General features: G+C 47.0%; 3 protein-coding genes and 1 long non-coding RNA gene across 5 annotated transcripts; 1 reads left to right on the top strand and 3 right to left on the bottom strand.

Annotated features, from left to right (window-relative positions):
• Nucleotides 1-5615: 5615 nt before the first annotated feature.
• Nucleotides 5616-6301, bottom strand: LOC127336347 (uncharacterized). Its single transcript, XM_051363158.1, has 2 exons — nt 6053-6301; nt 5616-5996 (listed from the first exon to the last, which is right to left on the bottom strand). The coding sequence occupies exons 1-2, from the start codon at nt 6299-6301 to the stop codon at nt 5616-5618; spliced, it is 630 nt and encodes a 209-aa protein (XP_051219118.1).
• Nucleotides 6302-9107: 2806 nt separating this feature from the next.
• On the top strand, nt 9108-10172 carry LOC127336341 (uncharacterized). The gene has a single exon (XM_051363148.1). The coding sequence runs from the start codon at nt 9108-9110 to the stop codon at nt 10170-10172; it is 1065 nt and encodes a 354-aa protein (XP_051219108.1).
• A 4253-nt stretch (nt 10173-14425) lies between these two features.
• LOC127319113 (expansin-A4) lies at nt 14426-16062 on the bottom strand. Its single transcript, XM_051349324.2, has 3 exons — nt 15829-16062; nt 15431-15743; nt 14426-15184 (listed from the first exon to the last, which is right to left on the bottom strand). The coding sequence occupies exons 1-3, from the start codon at nt 15965-15967 to the stop codon at nt 14881-14883; spliced, it is 756 nt and encodes a 251-aa protein (XP_051205284.1). The 5' UTR covers nt 15968-16062; the 3' UTR covers nt 14426-14880.
• Nucleotides 16063-19214: 3152 nt separating this feature from the next.
• Nucleotides 19215-23037, bottom strand: LOC127319121 (uncharacterized). 2 transcript variants are annotated; one of them, XR_011747165.1, is made up of 4 exons: nt 22428-23037; nt 21854-22030; nt 19928-19987; nt 19215-19706 (listed from the first exon to the last, which is right to left on the bottom strand). It is a non-coding gene; the product is annotated as an uncharacterized lncRNA (long non-coding RNA). The 2 variants fall into 2 exon arrangements; XR_007862414.2 differs by lacking the exon at nt 22428-23037 and having other exon boundaries at nt 21854-22386.
• Between the last annotated feature and the right edge of the window lie 423 nt (nt 23038-23460).

Raw genomic sequence — 23460 nt, 5'->3', positions numbered from 1 at the left:
GGTGAGTCTTCTTGTGCCCAACCCGCTACTTGTACTTGTTCAAGTGTTCAATATGCAAATGCAAATTCAAATGTTCATTCCATCAACCTTATAGATTATATGTCACAAGGAAATGGCGATGAGGCCGGCGGAAGCGGAGGACAAGGTTGATGGCATGGTCTTCTTTGCACTTTGTCGGATTGTATGCTTCTAATGGATTGTAATATTGGACATTGCACTATGGACTCTATGTAACTTGTGTGGATGGACTATGGACTCTATGTAATGCATTGTATGCATGAATATGTGTGTTTGATGTATTTGTGGTGTTCCCGTAGTGTTTGGTGATGTTATGTTGAAGATTATATGTGTATATACATTATTGTCAATTGCTATATTTGAAATGCAGGGAATAAGCAAAAAACAACAAAAAAATGAAATAAAACAGGGCCCTTTGCCGTGCGTGTGCACACGGAAAAGGACTTTTGGTCACTTTGCCGTGTGCACACGCACGGCAAAGGAGCCACGTGGCGGCAGCCTGTAGACCTGGGAGCTCCTGGGGGCGTGCCTGTAGGGAGCTTTGCCGTGCGTGGTAGAGCTAGGCCGCACGGCAAAGGAGCGCACGGCAACGAATGTGGCACACGGCAATGTCGGGCGCACGGCAAAGATTTGTGGCGCACGGCAAAGAAGTGGCGCACGGCAGCCTCCCTGCCGCACGGCAAAGGAGTGGCGCACGGCTGCGATGGCAACGCACGGCATCGATGGCAACGCACGGCAAAGGCCTTTGCCGTGCATTCCTTGCACGCGCACGGCAAAGATGGCTTTGTCGTCGAAGATGTTGCCGGGCAACCTTTGCCGTGAGGGCACGCACGGCAAAGCCGTTGCCGTGCGTATAGGCCTCTTTGCCGTGCAAAGTGGAGCACGGCAAAGGCTGGCTTTCCCGTAGTGCTTAGGCACATTTTGCTAGCTACAACACTAATTTCGCTATTAGCAATACTAAGAGCATCTCTAGCACACCCCCAAACCGCATACCCAAAACAGGCGTATCCAGGCCACCCCAAACACGTTTTGGGCTGAAAAACGGCCGCACAGCCCAGACGCGCCTAACGCAGCCCAGACAAACCGGAAACAATGGGTTTAGGCAAATCATCCTCTAATTTTCAATGCAGCAACATAATCACACAAAATAGATTATTCGAAGTACTCAATCATACATGAAAGTATGAAACACACCAAAAGAAGATCGAACATCACATCATCAAGGAGGGAAGTGATCACGCGTCACCAGCAGTTGCCGGCGCATCGACATGGCCGCCACCACTCGCCGTAGCATATTCACCTCCGGCATTCACCGTGGCAGCCATGGCAGCGCGTGCAGCTTTCCTCCTTCGCGCCAAGATCTACATCTTCGTAAGCTTCCACCACTCAAGACTTGCCCAATCCATGCCAGTCGGGTTCATCATCATAGTGGAATTCTCCGCCGCGATGAGCTCCACCATGGCCCAGTACTCCTCGGTGTGCTCTCCTCTCATTGATGTCGTTCTTGCGCTTTGCATCCTCCCGGAGTGTACGTGATACATTTTGCCTCCTTCTCCTTGTTCTTCGTCTCCATCATCTAATTCTTTGCCTCTAAAGTTTTCATCACCAACAACTCTTTGGATTTGACCATAACATCGATCTTGAGAGACAATGATGCGGGCTCTCCTTGTTTCTTGATCTTGTCCTTGGTTGTCTTTGCTCCATCCGGCCAGTTCTTATTCTTCTTGATCTCAAGCACATCATCCTCCTCCACATCCTCCAACTCGTTAAGCTTATGCCTCGGCGGCGGCGCCTCTTGCTCCCTCAATTCCCATTTCGGATGGTGCTCAAGAAGGGTATAGCAATGAGGGAACTTAAACGGCATGGGCCTTTCAACCCCGGCATTTTCCGATACCTTATTTGCGCGATACCATCCCAAGCAGCGGCATTGGTGCCCCTCGGTGGCGCGTTCCTCACGCCCTCAATGCAACCGGCCCACTGGCTACACGCCGTCTTGATGGTATCCCATCGGCCTTGGAGTGAGCGGTAGGAGCGGGTCATAGTAGAAGAGAGAGGGAGCATCAATTGAAAGAACTTGTCCTCGACGCGTTGCCAATACCTCTTGCCGGTTTGATCGGTGCCGGTCACGGCAATCATCGAAGCCACCTCCCAAGCCCGGATCAAGATCACATCTTCAAATTTGGTGTAGTTGCCGGAACGGATCACTCTCCCCTTCGCCTTGGCCACCGCCCCATCGAACACCCCTCTTCTATCTCTTCCAACTCATCTCCGTCCTCGCCGTCGGCGTCTTCTTCTTCCCCAAACTCCTCGCCATCAAGTCCTCCTCCAAACCGTCGTTGTAGTCACCGTAATCCGCAAGCGGTGGCGAGTCGATGTCGACAGAAGCCTCGTTGAGCATGTCAACGTACGACTCCAGCGTGACATCAACGGCGGTACTTCCGTCGACCACCTTGCGCGCAGCAGCCGACGCTGACGGCGCCTTCGCCATCGCTACCGTCAAAGCAGTCAGTGACGCCATCTTGGCATCGGCTGGCTTCTTCGCAACCTTCTTCAGCGCCGCCTTCTTCTATGCGGGCGCCGGCGCCTTGTTGCCCGGCCGCTTCGCCCGCTTGGCCGGAGTGGGAGGGGCAGCTGCAGTGGGAGGCGCGCACGGCGTGTTGCCCCAGCCGCTTCTGCTTTCCAAGAGCAGCAGCCGCGGGAGGTGCGTCGACCACGAGACCCTTGGCGGCTGGGCGGCGCTAGATCCAGATGCGGTCGGTGGAGCCGGTCCGCGCGGCGCAGTATGGCCCGGGAGCAGTGGTGGGTTGATGGCGTCTATCTCGGTGCGGGCGCACGGCTTCGGTGGCTGGAGAGGAGTGGAGGCGGCGGAATCGGGAGCGGTAGGTGGGGCGGAATCGGGAAAGGGACGAGCTAAAACTTCCTTCGCGCCAACACGGGGGAGAAGATGGAGTTCACGCTCGCACAGCCTCCCTAAGCCGGGAACTTGGGGTTTCCGCGGCGCGAAACGGGATAGCTCAGTTTTTTTTTTGGTATGGGGGTCCGATGCGGTGTCTGAACCGTCACTTTTTCCCCTCCGAACCGAAAAACAGCGGTTACTATACGGATAGGGTCCGATGGAGGTCTGCTAGAGATGCTCTAAGCTCGCTATTTGTTGTAACGTTGTAACGGCCTAAAAATTATATAGAAATAGGGGCAGCCCACTTGCTTTAGCCGAGGAGGTCACAAATCCTCAATTCTAACCTAGCTCGATCAACAGCTCAACCTAGGTGCCACATCTCAGTCCCCATTTCACACGTGATGTAACGGTGGTGGCTGCTGGTGCAGCGCCCATCTCCTCCAGCTTCGGCCGACCGTGCCTTGCTACACCAGAAGTATCAGAGGAGCTCGATCTAAGGCTAAACTTGTCCTACAAGTGCCAAGCTACCACTATTGAAGAACGGGCCAATTGTCCCGGCCCATATGTGGCATTTGTCCTAGTTGCTTAACCGAAATAACGGAGGCGGGATAAAAGGTCCAACCTTTTGTCCCGACCAGCTTACCAGCCGGGACATATAGTCCCCCACGTGGTTGCATGCGATGCAGGGTTTTGGGCTGGAGGACCTTTTATCCCGGCTCGTAAGCCCAACCGAGACAAAAGATTTCATTTTTCATTTATTTTTCTTCATTTTCATTTTCATTTTGATTTATCTTTTATCTTTTATCTTTTTGTTTTTGTTTGACTCGTTACTCTCTCACTAGGACCATTCCTAACACTAATTACACTTAATCTATAGTTAAATTCTAGACTTGGTCACTACTCCACTCTCAGCACGCTTAACTCCTCGGTTCTTTCCTGATGTGCTCCTGCGAATGTGGTTGCACCTTGTTGTAAATACTACCATAAGATAATAATATCGAATACCAATGTGAGAAATTTGAATATTCATATAATATGGTTAAATAATTAATATCTTTAAATCTTTAAACCGCAACTGGACAAACAATATATGCATAACTATTAGAAAAATGTGAGGAATTTGAATATAAAATAAAAAAAATTCATTTATTATTATTATCAAATAATATATGTATTATTCATATAATATGGCAAAATAATTAATACCCTTAAATCTTTAAACCGCAACTGGACCAATAATATATGCATAACTATTAGAAAAATGTGAGGAATTTGAATATGAAATAACTTTTTTTATTCATTTGTTATTATTATTATCAAATAATATATACATTATTCATATAATATGGTCAAATAATTAATATCATTAAATCTTTAAACCGCGACTGGACAAATAATATATGCATAACTATTATAAAAATGCGAGAAATTTGAATATGAAATAATTTTGTTTTTCTTCATTTATTATTTTTATTATCAAATAATATATGCATTATTCATATAATATGGCCAAATAATTAATATATTTAAATCTTTAAAGCGCAATTGGACAAATAATATATGTATAATTATTAAAAATGTGAGGAATATGAATATGAAATTATTATTTTTATTCATTTATTATTATTATTATCAAATAATATATACATTATTTATATAATATGGCCAAATAATTAATATCTTGAAATCTTTAAACCGCAACTCAACAAATAATATATGCATAACTATTAGAAAAATGTGAGGAATTTGCATATGAAATAAAAAAATTATTCATTTATTATTATTATTATCAAATAATATATGCATTATTCATATAATATGGCCAAATAATTAATATCAAATAATATACTGAATTATTTATATATGCATTATTCATATGAGTGGACTGGATTGTGGAGGAAGCACCACCACAAGAGGAGCCCCAACAACAAGATGCACAAGGGTATCCATGGGGCTTTCAAGCGCCTCAGCATGGAGGGTACCAAGGGCAAGACCCTTCCCCTTACTATCACGGTGGCGCAAGTGGTGGATACAACTACCACCCGGGATACTAGCTTGATCGCATGCTTAGGGGAGTACTTCTCTCCCTTTTCCACTCGTTGTTTTATATCATTTTTATCCTATTATGTTTTAGTTTATTGTTCTGAAAATTATGAAAATACAAAAGGATTTTAGTTGTTTTTTTGCTCATTTACTTCTGGTCATTTACATTATGCATGCAAAAATAAAAAAGAACAAAAATATTTTAGTTTTCTTGAATCCAATGCAAAAAAACAGAGGTGGGGGAATTGCTGAAATCTGCTCATTGTTTCATTTTTCTTTTTTTGTAACTCCGATTGAGCTGAAATTTTAATCACTACTGCAACTTTTCATAATCTATGCACCTGTAAAATATGAGATCATTATGAGGTGTTTAGGTAGGGTAAAAACAGTACTATATGTAGTAAAGTTTTCTGGCGGGATTTGAGTTTTAATTGTGCAGTTCAAGTTGGGAGAGGAGAACAACGACGATGAAAATAATGTGCAAGAAGGGATGATGAAACTAATGTGGGGAATTTGGATACGACATAATTAATATGTGAAGAATCTGTAAACCGCAAGCCAAAAAATATGTGAAATTTGAATAACAATAAAAGATTCGATATATTGAAATGATTCATAGTTAATACAAATATAGAAGACCGCCATCTACTCATCATCTCTAAATATTGAGACGATCAACATGGCTATTGTTGCCAACTAGCATCCAATGCCTCCTAGCAATCTCGAAGCCTAGGAGAGCGTCTAGAGCAGCATAGTGCACTTGCTCGTAGCTCAATGGAAAATTGGCCCATTCAAAAATAAGCTCATCTTCTTTTTCTTGCGTGCCGATGTCTATCTTCTTGTACTTCTTCCTTTTATTCTTCTCATGGTTTGTCCCAATGGTAGAGTTTGCCAGATCATATAGATTCGAAGTGGGCTTGTTGGTGGGGTCCGGGAGTATCTTTTGAAGGTCGTACGCAGAAGTAATATGAATGTCATAGGGACTCAGCATTTGCACATCATTGCCGATAGCCGTGCCGCAGAATCTGATGTTCCCGTCCTACAAAACTCCTTGAGCACTTGTGGCACTTCATCGTCATAACAAATCTAGAAAACCAAAGTCTCGGACGCCACCGAGAGTTGAAGGACGGCGGCGCGCTGATCACCCGCGCGAGGGTCAGTGAACTCGCAGTCCAAGCCGACGCACTTGGTCGTTGTGGTGTCGAGAAAGTCCCTCTTGACGTCGCGGATGCACTTGTCCACTCTTGATGCACGGAGAGCGATCGTGACCTTGAAAGCCATCCCTTCGGCCATGAGGTGGTACACCCGAGTTTGAGGAGTCGGGTCGCGCGCGAGGTGCTCCATCGAGTTCGAAACATCGACGAATAGGAGCTTTTTTGCAATGGTGATGAGATGGAGAGGAATGTGTGTGTGTGTGTGTGTGTGTGGCAATGATGGAGAGGATGTGAGCATATATAGGAGTGGAAGATGAAGATGAACAGGACCAGCCACCGGGTGATCAATTCCCGTGGCTGGCCACGCCGGCGGCTCAGATTTCAGCGAGCGGCGACCCGAATTCTGTGCGCCAGTAATGGCGACAACGATCGGGTTCCGCGCGGGAACGAACCGTTGGACTTTATGTCCCGGATCGTGTCTCCAGCCGGGACAAAAGGGTTGCCAGCAGGCCGCAAAAGGCCTCAGACCCTTTTTTCGCGGTTTGAGACTCCAACCGGGACAAAAGGCCTTAAACAACCGCGACAAAAGACCCCGTGCCTTCTCGGTGATTTCGGGGCGACGTGGCTTGCCCATTTATGTCGGCTCCGGACTGAACCAGGACAAAAGGCCTGGACGGAAGATCCGTTTTCTACTAGTGTACTTGAATTGTGCAGTGCTCCATAGTACCCCATAGTACAGCAGGAATGCAAAGAATTGAGCACAGCTGGGCCGATGGGAAGCCTGAAGCAGCTGAAACTAGCTAGAGCAGAGGTGAGGCATCATCCGCGGCGGCGAGCTGGCTGCAGCACCCGAGCAGCAACACGTCAAGCAAATAAAACGCCATGTGGGTGGGGCGTCTTCGTTCCCCTTCGACCCGATGAGTATCTAGGAGATTTTCGGGGTTCGGGCCATCCAAACGGTGCACGGCGTGTTTCAGTTTATATTTAATTAGGCTGGGACACTACTAGAAAAAATGCTATCGCCGGCGTACCAATTTTTTCTACTGCCAGGGCAACTACGCCAGTGGTAACAGGCTGGTGGTAACTGACTACCACCGGCGCACCACCTTGGTTCGCCAGCAATATGTGGACCTACCACCGGCGTACCATGTTAGGTGCGCCAACCCTCTAACTTTTTGCATATGAAAAGGCAGGGATGAGCCAAACGCCCCGCATCGCTGGAAGCGTGAGGACATACACGTCATACTTTTACTTTACTTATTATAAGTTACAGAACAGTAAACACAAATTACAACCGGCCAGGAAAATTTACAGACAACACCCTAAAAAGAAAATAAAAAGCAATCGGGTCCGCTTCTTCTCCACCGCCCGGCTAGAACTCTGTGTTGCCCCCCTTGCCACGACGGCGCTAGCTGCCTTCTTCTCTCAGCTGTCCGCAAAGAGCATAGGGTGGAACGGACAACTGCAACAGACGTGCCCCGCCGACGACATGAATAACATCAACAACCAGCATCACGGCACACAAGGTCTTTGTCGCATGGAGAAGTTATAGCGGGGGTGCTAGAGACGCAGTACGTTGAAGAGGAACACTGGAGGTCGCCGCCCTAGTGCACGTCCACGGCGGAGCCGAGCATGGCGCAGTTGCGCGCGAGCCAGTTGCAAAGGCCATACATTGTGCACGCTGCCTCGCCCGCATCTGCCGGAGCCGCGACTGCCCGTGCAGCGCCATCACCTCATCAGCGGTGCCAACGTACCTCTGTTCACGAACAGCCGCAACGGTACTGGCATCGCGTGCCGCCCCTTGCGAGGAGCAGCACGTGGATCTCGTCCTATTAGGGTGCGTGCATTGAGATGTCCCACTCTAGGAAGGCGACGAGACGGCCGTCGAGCAGGCGGCGGGCTTAAGTTTCGCAAGAACCGCAACCTGAGCCTTCTAGTCCACCTCACCTCGACTCTCTCTCTCTCTCTCTCTCATTGTGCGGCAGCTGCTTGGGATGCTTGTGCCGACTCTACGATTTGGGTGCAGATGCCACCAGATGGGAAAGGTAAGTAAGGGAAAAAGTGAAGCAACGCAGCTCGTGCCTCGGGAGAGAGGAAAGGGAAAGGGAACAACGACAGAGGAAGCACTCCTCTGCATTTACATGTGAAGCGGTGAAGGGCTCGTGGCTCAACACGTACGCAGAGAGATAGAGAGGGGAGGGGGGATGTGACAAAATGTGGGTTAGTGCCGGCCTGCCTACCTTTTTTACACCAGCGATAGTCTCGGATGGCAAACCAGAGGTATTTGTGTCATTATGTGGTCTTGCCGCCGGCGAATCAAGTTTTCGATATGCCAACGATAGTCTTTTACCGCCGGCGCACCATATAAGTGGTACGCCGGTGGTATTTACTGCTAGAGTATAACTTTTTTTATGCGCGGGCGATAACCCTAACAGCCGGCTATAGGACTTTCTCTAGTATTGGGAGATTACACTCTAAAACCTGTCAAACCCAGCCTGCCTGAGGCCCAAGGAGTACCGAACAAAGAAGCCCATTTCTGATTTATGCACGCAAGGATTTAGTCAAAAACTGAAAATACGAAATGGCTCTTGTTCGAGGATCGGGCTTTCAGGTGATCGGGGTCGGCCGCTGCATCTTCTAAACGAACTAGGGTTTGATGGCAAAAAAAATCTAGTCTCTTCGCCTTCGCCGCCGCCGCCGCCGATCTCCTGCTTCCCAAGCCGTTTTTTCACATAAGTTCAGGTTGCTAGCTCCAGCGAACCTCGCCGTGCCGCTTGCCTGACGTTGTCCGACCATGCAGTCCAACGGCAGCTCGGTCTGCTCAAAGGGTAGCGATCTTCAATGATGTATTAAGCTGGAGAAGCCAAGGTAATTTGGATCCGGCCGGCGGCTGTTACTTCCTCTAGATCTTCTGACAGACGTACGGCCGCACGGAATCAGGGTGCCAAAACCAAAAGTTGGGACTCGGGAGAGACGAAGGGGGCGGAGGATTGACGATGAAACGCCGGTTTATTAATCTGGTGCAGGACACCTTGAAGAACGGCTCCTTCACGATGCACCGCATCAGATCGTCGAGCCTCTTCCACCCAAGGAAACATAAGGGAAACCCATCGCCACCGACATCGCCGGTAGAAGCCAAGCTGCCTAAACCCGTATGCACACTCAATCTTTCCATCCGCAAGGAAAACGGCGGGGAGTTCATGTTCATGCCCTTTGGCAGCGGCAGGGACAAGATCGTCAGCGCGGACCAGGATGGCATCGTCCTGGTTCACAACATCCGCCAGAAGAGGCTCTCCAGCATGCCCAGGCTCAAGTCGTGGAATGGTAACTCCGTCGCCGTCACACTGGGCAACGACCTGTACCTCATCGACAGGTGCCCTTACGAGCTTTGTCGGTTTCAGTCCTACCAATCCTGCTTCAAAGCCCTCATCCACGGTAAACCTCCAGCCGACGTGCATGGTCTTCGAGGCTGGTACTGGCATTCCCTTCCGCCGCCCCCCTACGTAGAGGCCTCCGGGTACGAGCCTAGCTGCGACTCCAAGATCGACTCCTCCGCCGTTGTCCGTGACAGCATCTGGTTCTCTGCCAGGGCTGGCATTGGTACCTACTCCTTCGACACGGGCAGCCGCGAGTGGAGGAAAGTCGGCAGCTGGGAGCTCCCGTTCCGCGGCAACGCTCAGTACGTCCCTGAGCTCGGCCGCTGGCTCGGCTTTTCCCGTGGAAGAGAAAACCAGTTCCTCTGCGCTTCGGACCTCTCGGCGGCGGCAACGGATGGGGCGGCGCCCACTCTGTGCCGCGTTTGGCAAGAGGATATGGCTACATACCCGGAGAATTGGGTGCTGCTGACGTCTGACCTTGTGCGTGTTGATGCCCGCAGGTTCTGCATCGCCAGGCAGTTTGAGGTCTGCGACGATGAGTACCACTTCACTGACGAGAATTTTGCTGTGTTCACGGGCGTGGAGCTGAAGCGTAGCGACACAGCTGAGGACGGGATCCAGGTGGTCAAGCATAAATCCATACGGTACAACTTTGATCGTGAGCTGCTCCAGTTGGTATGTTAAGTGGAGTAATGATCTTCTATGATGGCATGGATGAATGCTTCTGGACTCATTATACGACTGCTAGTCAGTCAACTCCTCTGGCAAAAAACTGAATAAGTGACGCCGAGTAAGTTGATCAGGACTCACATGATGTTGGTGTTTTCAGTTTAATGTCTTTTAGTGGAACTTTCGGCTAATATAGCTGTTTGGATTATCTTTGGCTTACGGAACAAGCTCAAGGTAAACAGATTTGTCAAAAATGCATTCCATCAACCGCAGAAAGCAAAACAAATACTTCATGAAGCAATAATTATGACAACAAAATACTTGGCATGGTCAAGCAGAACATGAAAATAACCAGTGGAATAAGGAATCAAGGTAGTCCTGGATTTGAAATATCGGATTTGCTGGAAATCAGACGCCTAATTTTTATTATGTCTAAGTCATTTTTTTAGCTATTGGATTTGTCTCATGATTTGTGCCGATATGACAGTCGCAAGTGGGTTGCAACTTGGATTTCCCTAGTTACAAGTGCGTTGCAACTCGGATTTTCGTAGTTGCAAGTAGGTTGTCACTGAGATTTTGCTAGTTGCAAATTGGCTGTAACAAAGAATTAGTAGTTGCAAGTGGATTGTGACTGACAAAAAAATCCATATCGTTGAATTTTGTTTAAGATATGTGTTGAACTATGAGTTGCAACTAGGTTGTCACTAAGAATTAGTGATATCACTGGCTAAGACTTAGTTAAGTTTAAGAATTGTCACTATATGAGGGTGTTAGTTGTATTACATTGTGTTATCCAAAATCACTTGCATGATATGTCCAGGACTACCTTGAATCCTTTTGGCAAATGTTTCAGGACTACCTTGATTCCATTTGCAGTTTCCTGAAAGAAAGCAACATTTCCCAAAATACCAATATACTTCAAATCCATGTGACAATTATAGAACACGTAAACTGTCCTACCTTGTTTATATGCCAAATCTGTGTAGTACAATATAAACATATTCCTGAGGACATGTTTTTTCTGCTCCCAAGCTCATATGCTCCTGCTTCAATAACAAATTAGGAAAAATTGCAAGTAAAATCAAAAAATCTGAAATTTTTGTACAATGAACATGTGTTCTAATAGCATGCCAAAAATATCCAAGAAAAGATATATCTACCATAATTTTAATTTTTGCAAAAGCCACGGAACATGTCATTTCTCACTACAATTCTACTTCCACTTAGAACAAATTCTCATATTCATTCTAAAAAAATCCAGATTTTTTAATATTTTATTTGCTATTTTTTATAACAAAATTATTGAAGCAGGAGAAACAATCCTTATGGTTTTTATGTCCTTCGAAACGACCTAGGAATAATGGTCGAACACCGCCGGAAACTGCACCTGTGGCATCTATTATCTCATGAAGTAGATATCAACTCCTATCGGCGTGGTTAGGACCACGATGAATCACCGTAGTGGTGGCTCGAGGATCCTACACTAACCTACGATGAAATAGAGCGCTTTGACACAGGTATGTCCAGTTACCATTCCGGATAGTCTCCACAGCAATGAACCCTAGATTAATTTACTATCTTGCCTGGTGCATCTATATATTCCTGTACGATCTTGTGATCACACCATGACCAAGTATGATGGAACTTCATCATCTACAACGTATCATTGCTCGAAACATCTTGGACTGAGTCCATACCGAACAAATAAACGCTTTTGTGACCTTCAAAGTTGTGATTGTTGACCGGTCGTGAAACAATCCTTACTCATTAGTTTCCTACCCAAATTTCATGATTGGCTAGCCTCTTTGCTTAGCTCCTCCTCCTCACAGGTCCTCCTCAATGGGGTGTTTGACCTTCCCATAAAACATGTGCCGGATTTAAGGAATGGATACCCGCTATCCTCTCTTTTTTTCATGCTTGCTATCAAACCCCTTCAACAAATCTTCAATTTGTCCACCATCATGATCTCCTTCACAAAATTACAGGGATGGGAAACATCCTAAAAACCTAGCTTTGCGCATCTATTTTTTTTGCCCGTCCCGTACAAAGAAGACACACAAAACCTCTTCAACATCCTCACCCCATTCGTAGATGTAAATATATTAACCTTGATGATGTGCTCATGGGGTAGCCGGCGGTCCCAGCTTCTTTCCCTGTGAAAGACCTTGGCATTCCTTTCTAGGTTCAAGAACTCAAGAGAGTAGGGTTTCCAACAGTTTTAGGACAATATGGTGGGAACCTTGTCACTTGGGAGGTGAAGAATATCAATGTGGTCGGCTAGGGTACTCTTGTCAAATCTAGTCTCACGTCGCAAGCTATTTTCCATCTCATGCCTCTCAAAACCCATGTGTGGCCTCACATGCATGAACAAGATTGAGTATGTCTTTCTTTGGGATGGTACGAGAGAAGTCTCTAGAGGAAAGAATAAGTTCGATTGGTAGGCGGTGTGCAGGCCTACTCAACTTGGTGCTCTCAATATCCTGCATCTTGAAAGATTTTTTTTATCTCTCTAGCTACGATGGCATTGGTACGAGTGGAAAGATCCCAATATGCATTGGGTCAGGTTGGGCACCACTTGTGATTAGGGTACATGGACCACCATCACTATTGGCAATGGAAATATCACGTCTTTTAGGGACGCCCTCCCCCGTGGAAGGAAACCCAAAGAAATCGCCCCGTCATCTTTAAGGCGTCTACTAGAAAGAAATGAAACATCGAGAAAGCTACCCTCGAAAATGCATGAACATTTACGATTTACATGGACATCAACTTAACAGTACCTCACCTGCGAGAGTTTGTCCTTCTTGATGAAGCTAAACAATGTGTGACATAGGAAGGAGTAGGAGGACCCAATATCTTCGAACCTCACGACTACTAGGGAGCGCAACAACTTCGGCCTACAAGGCCTAGTTCTTTAGGGCCACAAGCACATACATGAACAATACGGTTCAGAAGCCTTGTGCACCACCCAAATAAAAATATTTGTTTGGTTATCTATCGAAAATATGATATGGATATCAGATCCCATCGAGAAACGAGGATATACAAACCGTGGCATTTGATCCCTTTTTAATTAAACTCGAGAAACGACATCACTATTTTTCCAATACCGCCATAGAAAGAGGCTTCGGATAATGATCAAAGATTACCTCAATTTCCACCAATTTGGGTCACCATGGGAGCGAAGCATTTAAATTTTGTTGTATTGGGAGAGTAATCCTTATGTTTGCTTAAAAAACATTGCCAAGACTCTTCTCCTTAATTTTTAAAGGATATAGCAATGTTTAAAATAGCCGGCTACATGATATAGCCACGACCTCCCAAAACAGCTATAGCTCGGCTATAGCCTGGCTATAGCCGGCTATTTAAGGACTTTTACACCTTTTAGCGGGCTAATGCAGTTAGCCGCACCATGTGGGAAAGGCTATAGCGGGCTATAGCCAGGCTATAGCCGGCTATTTTAAACTAGGGGATATAGTCTAAACCGAAATTCCTATGCAACACGCAAATTACCCGAGCCGATGAAGCGGCGAGCTGGCGAGGCCGCGAGGCGCTGCCGGCTCATATTCCGACGATCGGCGTCTGGCGTCACCAATTTCACTAACTTTGGTCTCTTGTCTTGGACCTGTCGCGTCGCCGTCGCACGATGCCGACGGAGTGAAATAGACAAGAAACAGACTACGATATCATGCCCAAAAGCACTCAACCGTTGCCGTCATATCTCGGGGACACAGAGAGGAACAAATGTTCATGATTCTAGCTTCCGTTAGCCTAGCGAAGGAATGCCGAGCAGTTGCGTACAGCAGCAATGATTTCTGATTGGGCAAAAATTAGAGACGTCCGTCAGTACGTGATACTACAATGGGACGCAAGTACTACGTTCTTGTCCTCTAACATAGCACGCTAGCTAGCTGTTGTCCTGTAGAGCCAACACACCATGATCAGGACGAGCTTTAGCTGGGATGCGATTTGTCCGCTCAATTGTGGTGGATTGCGGAATCACAGGACCGATTCTGAGGCAGAGAGCCCCTACGGCTACCATATCGGTCAGCTTGAGCGTGTGGAGGCAAGCAAAGCTGCAGGAACTCGCGAACAAATGGATAATCGAACAGCCCCATCACAAGCTTATCATGTACTCGATCCAGAAAATGCAGGACATGGATGCCCCACAAACGTCCGCGTCTCCCACCCATGTGCCGAGAAGGAAGATATATACGACCGGGGAGGTTTACATTACAGCCCAGCAAGACAGCAACAGTACACGGCTCTTCTATGGTAGAACATCAATCGATGGATCCTTCCTTAAATATGACCTTGTGATTTTCAATTTCATCACAAAGGCCACCATCCAGTACATGCTGGTAGTAGAGTACAAACCATCAAAGGTAGTACTAGCAAACTAGTAATAGTGGTACCTAATGCAATTATAAGCTCCTTTTCTTTCTTCATCAAGGAGTGCCACACTGCTACTACGGTGTACTTGAGTAAGTACTTGATGGACTAGCTTGTTCTCAAGCCTTTAATAAACTTGAGACCTGAATCGAGAGAAGTGAAAGAAACGTCTACTAAGCGGGTGCTAATTAGCAGCCTCAGCATAGCCCGGCCGGGAACCTGTATAACGAAGCGAGTGCAGAATAATTAATTGTTGAATGGATCATTGCTTCGCTTCTTCTTCCTCGATCGCCAATGCTTGCGGAGATGGAGGAGGAACAGGAGGAGGAAGCTAGAACTGTGCGCCCTCGAATGTCTGGCCAAACTGCCACCCCGCGGGCGCGGCGGCGTTGCTTGTGACGGTGCGGCCGTCGCTTGAGGTGACCCTGAAGGAGAGGCACTGTCCGTCGAGGTCGGCGTTGCTCTGCCAGTTCATGCCCCAGTTGCGCGACATGGCCTGCCAGCCGGTGCGCGTGCCCTTGATGGAGACGGTGCGCACGTCGCCGGCGCCGGCGACGTTGGTGACCAGCACCAGGTTGAAGTAGGAGTGGCCGTTGACGGTGAAGCGGATGCCGCCCTTCTTCACGCACGGGACCCTGCAAGCAGCACATGCGGCGCGTCGTCAGTTGAAGTTGTGACAGACATTGAAACGCACGGCACATGCGTGTACTGTAGGCAGTACGCTACACCCAGTAGAGTGTAGCCTGCCTATCCCGCGTACGTGCACCGTATCAGATATGCAGCGTGCGTGCGTGGCCCACCGGAACTTATGGGCCGAACCAACTGCATGGACGCGGTCCCGACCGACGCTGAACGTGCCAAGAAGTTACTACAGTCCTCACCTCCTGTATGCGACGGGCACGATGCCGGCGCGGTACTGCGCGATGTGGAGGAAGGCTGGCTCGGCCATGTCGAAGTGCGGCCTCGGCGGGTTGCACCAGCCGCCGTCGTCGCTGGGGAGGCCGTAGTTGGGCGGGCAGAAGTTGGTGGCGGTAACCATGATGGAGCCGGGGTTGCAGGAGCGGCCGGCGCTGTCGCAGCGCAGCTCGTAGCAGGAGCCGCAGGCCGCGCCGTCGTTGAAGAGCGCCGTGCTCAGCGCCGCCGTGTTGGTGCCGTAGCCCTGGCTGTACAGGTTGCCGTACCCGCACGCCCCGCCTGCATGCACCCAGAGCGAGCCGCGTGAGTGTTTGTTTGTTTCTTTGATAAGGTAGGTAGATTAACCGGCGGCCGGCTGACTTACCCATTGTGCCGGAAGCATCGCCGCCTCCGTAGAACGTGGCGTGGGCGCTCTGCCACCCGCCGTACCCGCCGGCCGCGGCGTGCCGGGCGAGGAGGCAGAGGGAGGAGAGGAGGAAGAAGAGAGCACCGGCAACTGCCATTGCTGGTCGAGAGCTTCCTTGTATCAGCAAGCTAGGTTGCCTCTGAGTGGGGGTGGGAGGGAGGGTATCTGAACTTCCGCAGGTAGACTCGAAGCGACTGGTAGGCAGTGAGGAGCTTGGTCATCCCGGCCAAGGTATTTATAGCCCGACTAGAGCTCGGCGCCGGTGGCGGTTGGATTGGATACTCGGGGCCGTGCGGTAGTAAACATTTCTTTCTTTTCCTCTCAATGATGATAGACTGATTTGATGAGAGAGAGGAAGAAAATGAAAGAAAGATGGGAAATTGAAGGGCGGGCGGGCAGGCGGCGTCTGACGTGCCGGGCGGGGTGACCACGGCCACGGAGGCGCGCGGCAGTTAATACGTACAAATCAGGCGCACATGCGAGTGTCCTCCATCGGCCCAGAGCGCGCGCGCGCGTACGTAACGGGCACCAACCGCTGCCCCCCGGCGAGCGCGTGTGTGGTGCTGGTGGTGGTGGCGCGAGCACGCCCAACTCCCCCACATGGCCTCTCAGCTCTCACCGCGGCTGCTTAGCTAGGGCGACTTGACTTGAGCAGTCGGGCCCGGCGGCGAAGAGGCCACCAGGCACGAGCATTGCAGCGTATGAGCTTAACTCCGTGGACCTCATGGGCGGCGAGTCGCGAGCGGGTGCGTCCATGGATCGCGGCGCGTGTCAGGGCGGGAGGGGAATCCGGTCATGTTCAGTGTCTCGGCGCTGGGACGAACGGCGCGCGCGGGCGCGGCATGGGGTGTCTGCTCTTAACTGGATACGGTGATGATAAGCTACTGATGATCGGCGCGTCATGTGGCTGTCGACTTTCCCCAACTTGGCGATGGGTTAACTGCATAGCTCGGTCGGTCCTTAAACTTTCTGCACGTTTTGGATCACCGAATGAATTGATGATGGTGAGCATTTTTTTTATGCAATCTAGGGTTTTCGCTCTCCTCACCAAAAACGTCGCTGGTCTGCTCCGCCTCTAGCGGCCCTGAGGTTTCCGTTCCCTTTTATGTTGTTTTTGAGTGTTTTTTCGAGACGTTGAGGCGGCATCCACATCTTCAAGTTAGAACAACATTCTCTCCGTCCTAACCATGTCCTGGCGGTGAGTCTAGCGCTGGCGAAAGGCGTGTGGAGTCGTGTGCCTGCTGAACTCCTCGGACCCGGTCAGTTTTCGTGTTCATTGGTGTGATTTCATGTCAGTCTCTTCCTATATATGGTTTTCATTATTGGCGATGGTTGTTGCTCTGGTGCACTGGTCTTTTGGGACCTTAGCACGACAACTTCTCATTTTTCTACTACTAGTTGAATGCCCGTGCGTTGCTACGGGTATGAATAAAAATAAAGCAAAAAAAATTCTGATTTTTCCGTGGAAATACGGAGATGGAACAAAAAATCTGAAAAAGAAACAGAATTTTGCAAAACAAATTTTTTCTAGCGAAAAAGGAATAGCGTTTTCGTGGGATATAGACCATGGAACCTTTTGTTTTACAGTTTGGTATGCATGACTCAATTAAGCAATCTCAATATGTGATCTTGTCAACTCGAACGGTCAAAGCGGCTCACCCCAAAATATTGAGCGGCCACGGTAGGGTTAGAGATCAGGTTTGTCGGTTTCTTGTGTTGCCTGATTTTTTTCTTCTTGATTCAAGCGGACTCTTGAAAAGAAGCTGGTCCAATATCGTCTTAGATGGTTTGGATATATCCATCGGAGGTCTCCGGAAACGCCAGTGCATAGCGGACGGATAAAGCGTGTTGAGAATGTTAAGAGGGGTCGTGGTAGACCAAACTTAACATGGGAGGAGTCCGTTAAGACAGACCTGAAGGTTTGGAATATCGACAAAGATTTAGCCATGGACAGGGGTGCGTGGAAGTTAGCTATCCACGTTCCGGAACCATGACTTGGCTTCGAGATCTTATGGATTTCAACTCTAGCCTACCCCAACTTGTTTGAGACTGAAAGGCTTGGTTGTTGTTTGTTTTGTTGTTTGTTTGATTCAAGCGGACTCTTGGTTCTGACATATATCCGCTTTTCGCTTCGTGTCTGCACCATATTTGGTCCGCATCTACTTTCGACAATATCTATTTCCATATTTGTTTCCGAGGTTCCTCTACTCATTTCTGGTTTTGCAAAAAAAAAATATAGCATCACTAAGTTCCGTCCGTTTCCGCTTGGTTTTCATCCCTACCTATGAGAAAATAAACTTAGACACATCTATACCTACTAATAAAGGAAGGAAGGTTTCTCCCCAAAAATTTCGTCTGTTTTTAATTTCCCCTGAAATTACGGACAATGCCACCGCTTATGTAACATAACGATTCGTTCACGAAGAATCTCTGTCGTGTTAAAATGGTTCCCTCCGACGGAATGCCCTCAGGCTGGCGTTCGTCGTCCGGTGCACTGCAAAGGGCCGCAAATGCAATTAATCAATGTGCCGCATCCAAAAGCTGCATACACGCCAAAAATATTTTATCACTCAATAGTCCCACCTCGCTCCTTTATAACAATTTCGGCTGGTTTATATAGGTCAAACTTTCGTGGAATCAACGAGCCGCCCCAGTAACATTGGATTAGAATGGATAAGGAATTAAGGCAGTTGCCAGCCACGGCAGGAACGAAATCAGAATGGAGCTTGGGCGGGGGTGGTGCCTGTGCCTCTACGAGGCGGCAGCAACTCAGCGTGTGAACCCACCGGCGGGGATGAGGAATTCTGGCTTGGAGGCGGGGAAGAGGCAGGCCGAAAGGGAGAAGGGGGGATTGAGGAAGGAGCCGACGGGATCTCACGAATTGGACAAATTTGATGTGCCCAAGAGCGGCTCCCGGCGATGCTCGAAGCTGGAACAATAAACGTCCAGGCTGATGTTATGGTGCACCATAATAGAATTTTCATGATCAAAAACCTATTTTTCCGCAGCAACGCGCGGGCATTTTTGCTAGTAAACATTAAAACATATATAGAGAATATTTATCTGAAAGTAAATGGTCGAAACGACTCATTCATCTACTCTGCATTCATATTCACCTATGATAAACTGCACTTTATAGTGATAATGTTATATTCATTCTATTTTTAAATTTACTCTTCATTCTAACCCAGGCCAAACTAAACAAATGAACCCAGGTATGCGTGTGCGGTTGTGCCTCCATGAGGAATAAGAAGATACAACTTTCGAAACGATGTTGTAAACTCTAGTAAACACTACTAATCACGTCAACCTTTTTTATATGTATTTTGATCCTTCCAACTCTCTAACTGCAACATCTTTCTAATTTGAGAACCCGCCACCAACGTTTAAGAATTCATCACCAATGTTTGAAGAAGTACAGTGCATCATCAATGATTGTTCTAGGCAAAGGCAAGGAGCAATCACCATTGAAATTAAGTTCAGTGTAGAAAGACAACTAATTGCTGTAACACATCTGAATAGTGCACAAATGTTAGGAATTTGAAGATCCAATACTTCCAGTGGATACATAGTAATGGAAATCACATTTTCTGTACCAATCCAAGCAATGTTGATCTTTCAATTTTCAGTACGATAGAGATAGTCGACGCTGTGGTGCAGGTGGGTGGTACTCATACAACAGAGTAGTCAAACACGGTTTCTTGCCATCCAAAAATGACTTCATCAAACATGAAGGGCAATGGCAATCCACAACATTGCTTAGATACACAAATGCATGTGGCATAAGCTATGCATGCTCCATTCTTTCATATGCTACCTGATGCATCATTCTAGGGCTGCAAAAAGGGAAAAAAAAAGTGGCTTTATTCAACTACTCCACTCTAGACAATACAATTGGGACTGGCACTTCTGTTATGAAAAAAAATGCAAAGGAAAATAGTAGAATAGAATCACTTCATTAAATCTAACACCGAAATTCTCATTTCATGTTTGAGTAACTACTATTGGCATATATCATGCTGAAAAATTACATAATCCATGAATTCTCCATTATTACCTTTTGAACGATGGAGCCCTGACTCCTCCTGACCTACCAACAAACCAACCAAGAGTAAGCCTGAAAAATAACACATAACATGAGTAATATTTCTAGATTCTAGGGATATAAAATTCAGAATCTAACCCTGTCATCGTCTAATTTTCAGATTGCATTGCCATTTGCGACTAATGCTAGCAGTTACATGATAGTTTAGCCAAATGCAAACATGTAAAAAGGAAACATCATAGAACTTGAAAGATGATACATAAACTTGAAGGTGATCTACAATGCAAACTTGCAAAAATTAGTAGGGAAGTTATAATACCTAGAAGATTTTTTTCCACGAGATGTGCAAATAAGATTAAGCTAGGCAGGCCAAGTCTATGGAATAACTTATGTTGAACTTCAGGAGCAAAGCACTATTTTACATTCCAAGGTTAATTATTTCAGTGTCAGTGCACATGTGAGACAAACTTGTGCATGCAGAATAGTTGATGAGTAGTAACCACGAGTGAGCAGCGGTGTGTAGAGTGTAGAACAAGCATCGAAACCTACTCCCTCAAAGGTCAGAAGTGGTTGCAATAACACTAATCACTGAATTTCCAAGATTGACTGATCCGAGGAATACAGTACGCTGGAGAAGTGGTATATCGCATTCAAATCATGTCCAAAGCATGTAACAGGTGGTGCTAAAAACAATCATCAGATGACCGTGGTTTCTGCATTCAAATTTGATCTTAAATGTCGTACACTACAGTAGGTTGCAGCCTGGAAGACGATGAATCAACTGATCGATGGTGGCCATCATGTGCTTTCTAGTCCCGTTGAATCAAAGCATTTCACGGGTCTGTAGAATTTTTGGTAAAGGTCTTAATCACTCATGAATTGGAATCACCGGCCTGCTGGAGGTCATGATTCACACTTGCTAGCTCACACATGCTTGTACTTGAAGAGTCTAGTCCAGGGTTAGGTGTTCTTGAGTAAATTTGATTCAATAGCCCCAAAAATAAGTCCATGTTCACGTTATTTTTAGAATACAGAAAGTGAGACTATTTTACAACATAAAGGTATACTGCACAATTTTTCGAATGTTTAATTATGATATATCTTTTACAACAGATGGAAATAAAAACATGACATGGTTCATTGGGTATGAATGAAAGGTAACCATGAAATAACTACATTTGGATCATGTCGTACTTCTTGTATTTTCCTAATAGTATTTTTATGGAAAGCTCTACAGAAGGTCCTGATAATTAAGTCATTATTTCTTGTGTCACTTTGAGATAGGCATTGCACCCTCCCTAAATAATGAGCTTAAGGAAATCGAGGAGTGGTAAGTAGAAACTCCATACTAATTTACAGATATTACAATATGAACTAAACAATAGTTCATTTGCTTCTCATATCTAGCCGCTAGCTGGTTAGAGGCTATAAATATTCCTTCAAACATAACCAGGGCTATTTTTTTTATACCATACCAAAAGGGCCTACTGGCTGAGCTGCAAAGAAACTGCCATAATAAGGAAAAAATGCACCCCCTCCACTGACAAAGTAAAATTGCATTGTAGTATTTGCTCCGCTACAAGTAGACAATAAGTCCAAATAAAAGCTGAAGTAAGTGCGGCAACATGCCTAGGCAGAAGATTGTGACCTAACCATTAGATTTTCATAGTTACAAGTTGACATATATTGACAACGTTATGATGCAATATCGAAAGTGAGTTTTTATACAAAGTTGTATTCTAGATATTAAGGTGTACCACTATAGAAATATATGAGTAGGACCAATCTCGTGTTTGTTGCGGTACAAGGAACTAAGAGTATGCTCAGTATAAGAAAATATTATTCGTGCAAAAAAACATTATCAACTGAATCAAACTTGCTCAAGCATTAGCACCATCATTTGGGACCTCAGTAGTAGTTATAGTTATTACTACTTACTCCCAGCAAGCATTAGCACATTGCGTGGCTATAGTTGGGCAGCATGACATCAGCTCCATGCAGATCCCATACTCCTTGTCTATCTCGGCTCCGACCGGCATCTTGCTTTCCTCCTTTACCCCTCTGACCTCTGAGCATACCTCCTTCTACCTCTGGTTGTCGGTCGCTGATTCGATCCTGCAGTTGCATGAGGGAAATATCACAGCTGCAAACAATGTGTATCAGTAACACAATTTCAAACACCAGAATATACTAAGCGAAACAATTCACGATTCAGTTCAACTATGTGCAAATGGTATGTGATTTTACTGCAGAATTCCCTGAAGCTGGTTATCCTTCTGTGGATGGACATGGTGGTAGTTCCGTGCACATAAAGAAGCACTCCACAAGCACTCAACGCTACTGCATTCAATTAAGTTCGTGATATCTATTTCTGAATGAACAACCTGGAGTATCCTAATTGTAGATCAACTTTTTTTGCTCGATTTTTAGTTGTTAGATCAACGATTTTCGTGGGAAACAATCTCAGTCGAAACAGTATCTAAGCGGAGTATCCTAATTTCTGTAAAAATACCTCGTTAAGTGGTGGACCGATGGCGGCGTGTGTATGCACGTGCAGGAGGCGGCGGCCATGACTAACTTCAGTAGCTGAAGCAGCATCCGACGCACGACCCCCGGGATGGCTCAAGATCTTCAACCCCTCGCCCTCCATCGTCGATCCACCCTCCACGTTCCACTCGGCCGCCGCCGCTAAGTTCACCTCCCCAGTAATCAAAGAAGTAGCAGGCGGCATCCAGGATAGTCGGCAAGGCAACGCAGCTTGCGATGGAGTGGGTCTCGTGCTCTAGTTCCAGACCAAAGAGCAGACCGGCCGGCCGACTTAAGCGCTCCGCATATCGCGGGCCGGAGTTCGGGGACAGTGAGTCCGTGCAAGAGCCGGGTGCACACCTCCTGGACCGTCGTGGTAGCGCAGGATGCGGAGTTGGTGGGTGGCGAGGAGGCCACGACGGAGCAGGACGGAGGGGGCCTCGCTGGAGCAGGGGCACTCGGCGCCGTCTTCGGCGATGTGGGGAAGATGGAGGATAAGGAGATCGATGGACTATGGGTTGATGATACAAGAAATACTGAGGGGGCAATTCGAAAACAGCAACCGCGGTCGGTGCGTGACGAATGTTGGACGAAGGACCGACGTACCGTCTGACGACGGAACCGGTTCGCATTTTTTAAGTAGTAGAGATAACAAGCTCTAGTATGATATAGTTTGCCCGACTACAGTGATGGATGATCAAGGACATCGGCCCGCCTTTGGCTCGCGCTAGTGGTTGTAGTCGTGGCTAGGTGGTCCGTGTACCTATTTGTAATTTGTATTGCTTTTGGCGATATTCGTACTATTGTTGATGATTATTAATAGATTGCTGGAAGCAAGAAGAAGACTGTCATTGCCTAGCTAAAGATCTTAGGTTTTCACTCTAGAGAAAGTACGTCCGAGTTCACAAAACAATCACGTTAGCAAGACCATTCCTAGGTACAACCAATAAAGGCACCTTGGGGTTTCACCTTGAAAATTGTGACTCGGTACTCGAGTAGTGCCACCAAAAATGCAGTTC

The sequence above is a fragment of the Lolium perenne genome, chromosome 1 (genome assembly GCF_019359855.2).
Source record: "Lolium perenne isolate Kyuss_39 chromosome 1, Kyuss_2.0, whole genome shotgun sequence".
Lineage (NCBI taxonomy): Eukaryota > Viridiplantae > Streptophyta > Magnoliopsida > Poales > Poaceae > Lolium > Lolium perenne.
This window is presented reverse-complemented; position numbering and strand designations above follow the sequence as displayed.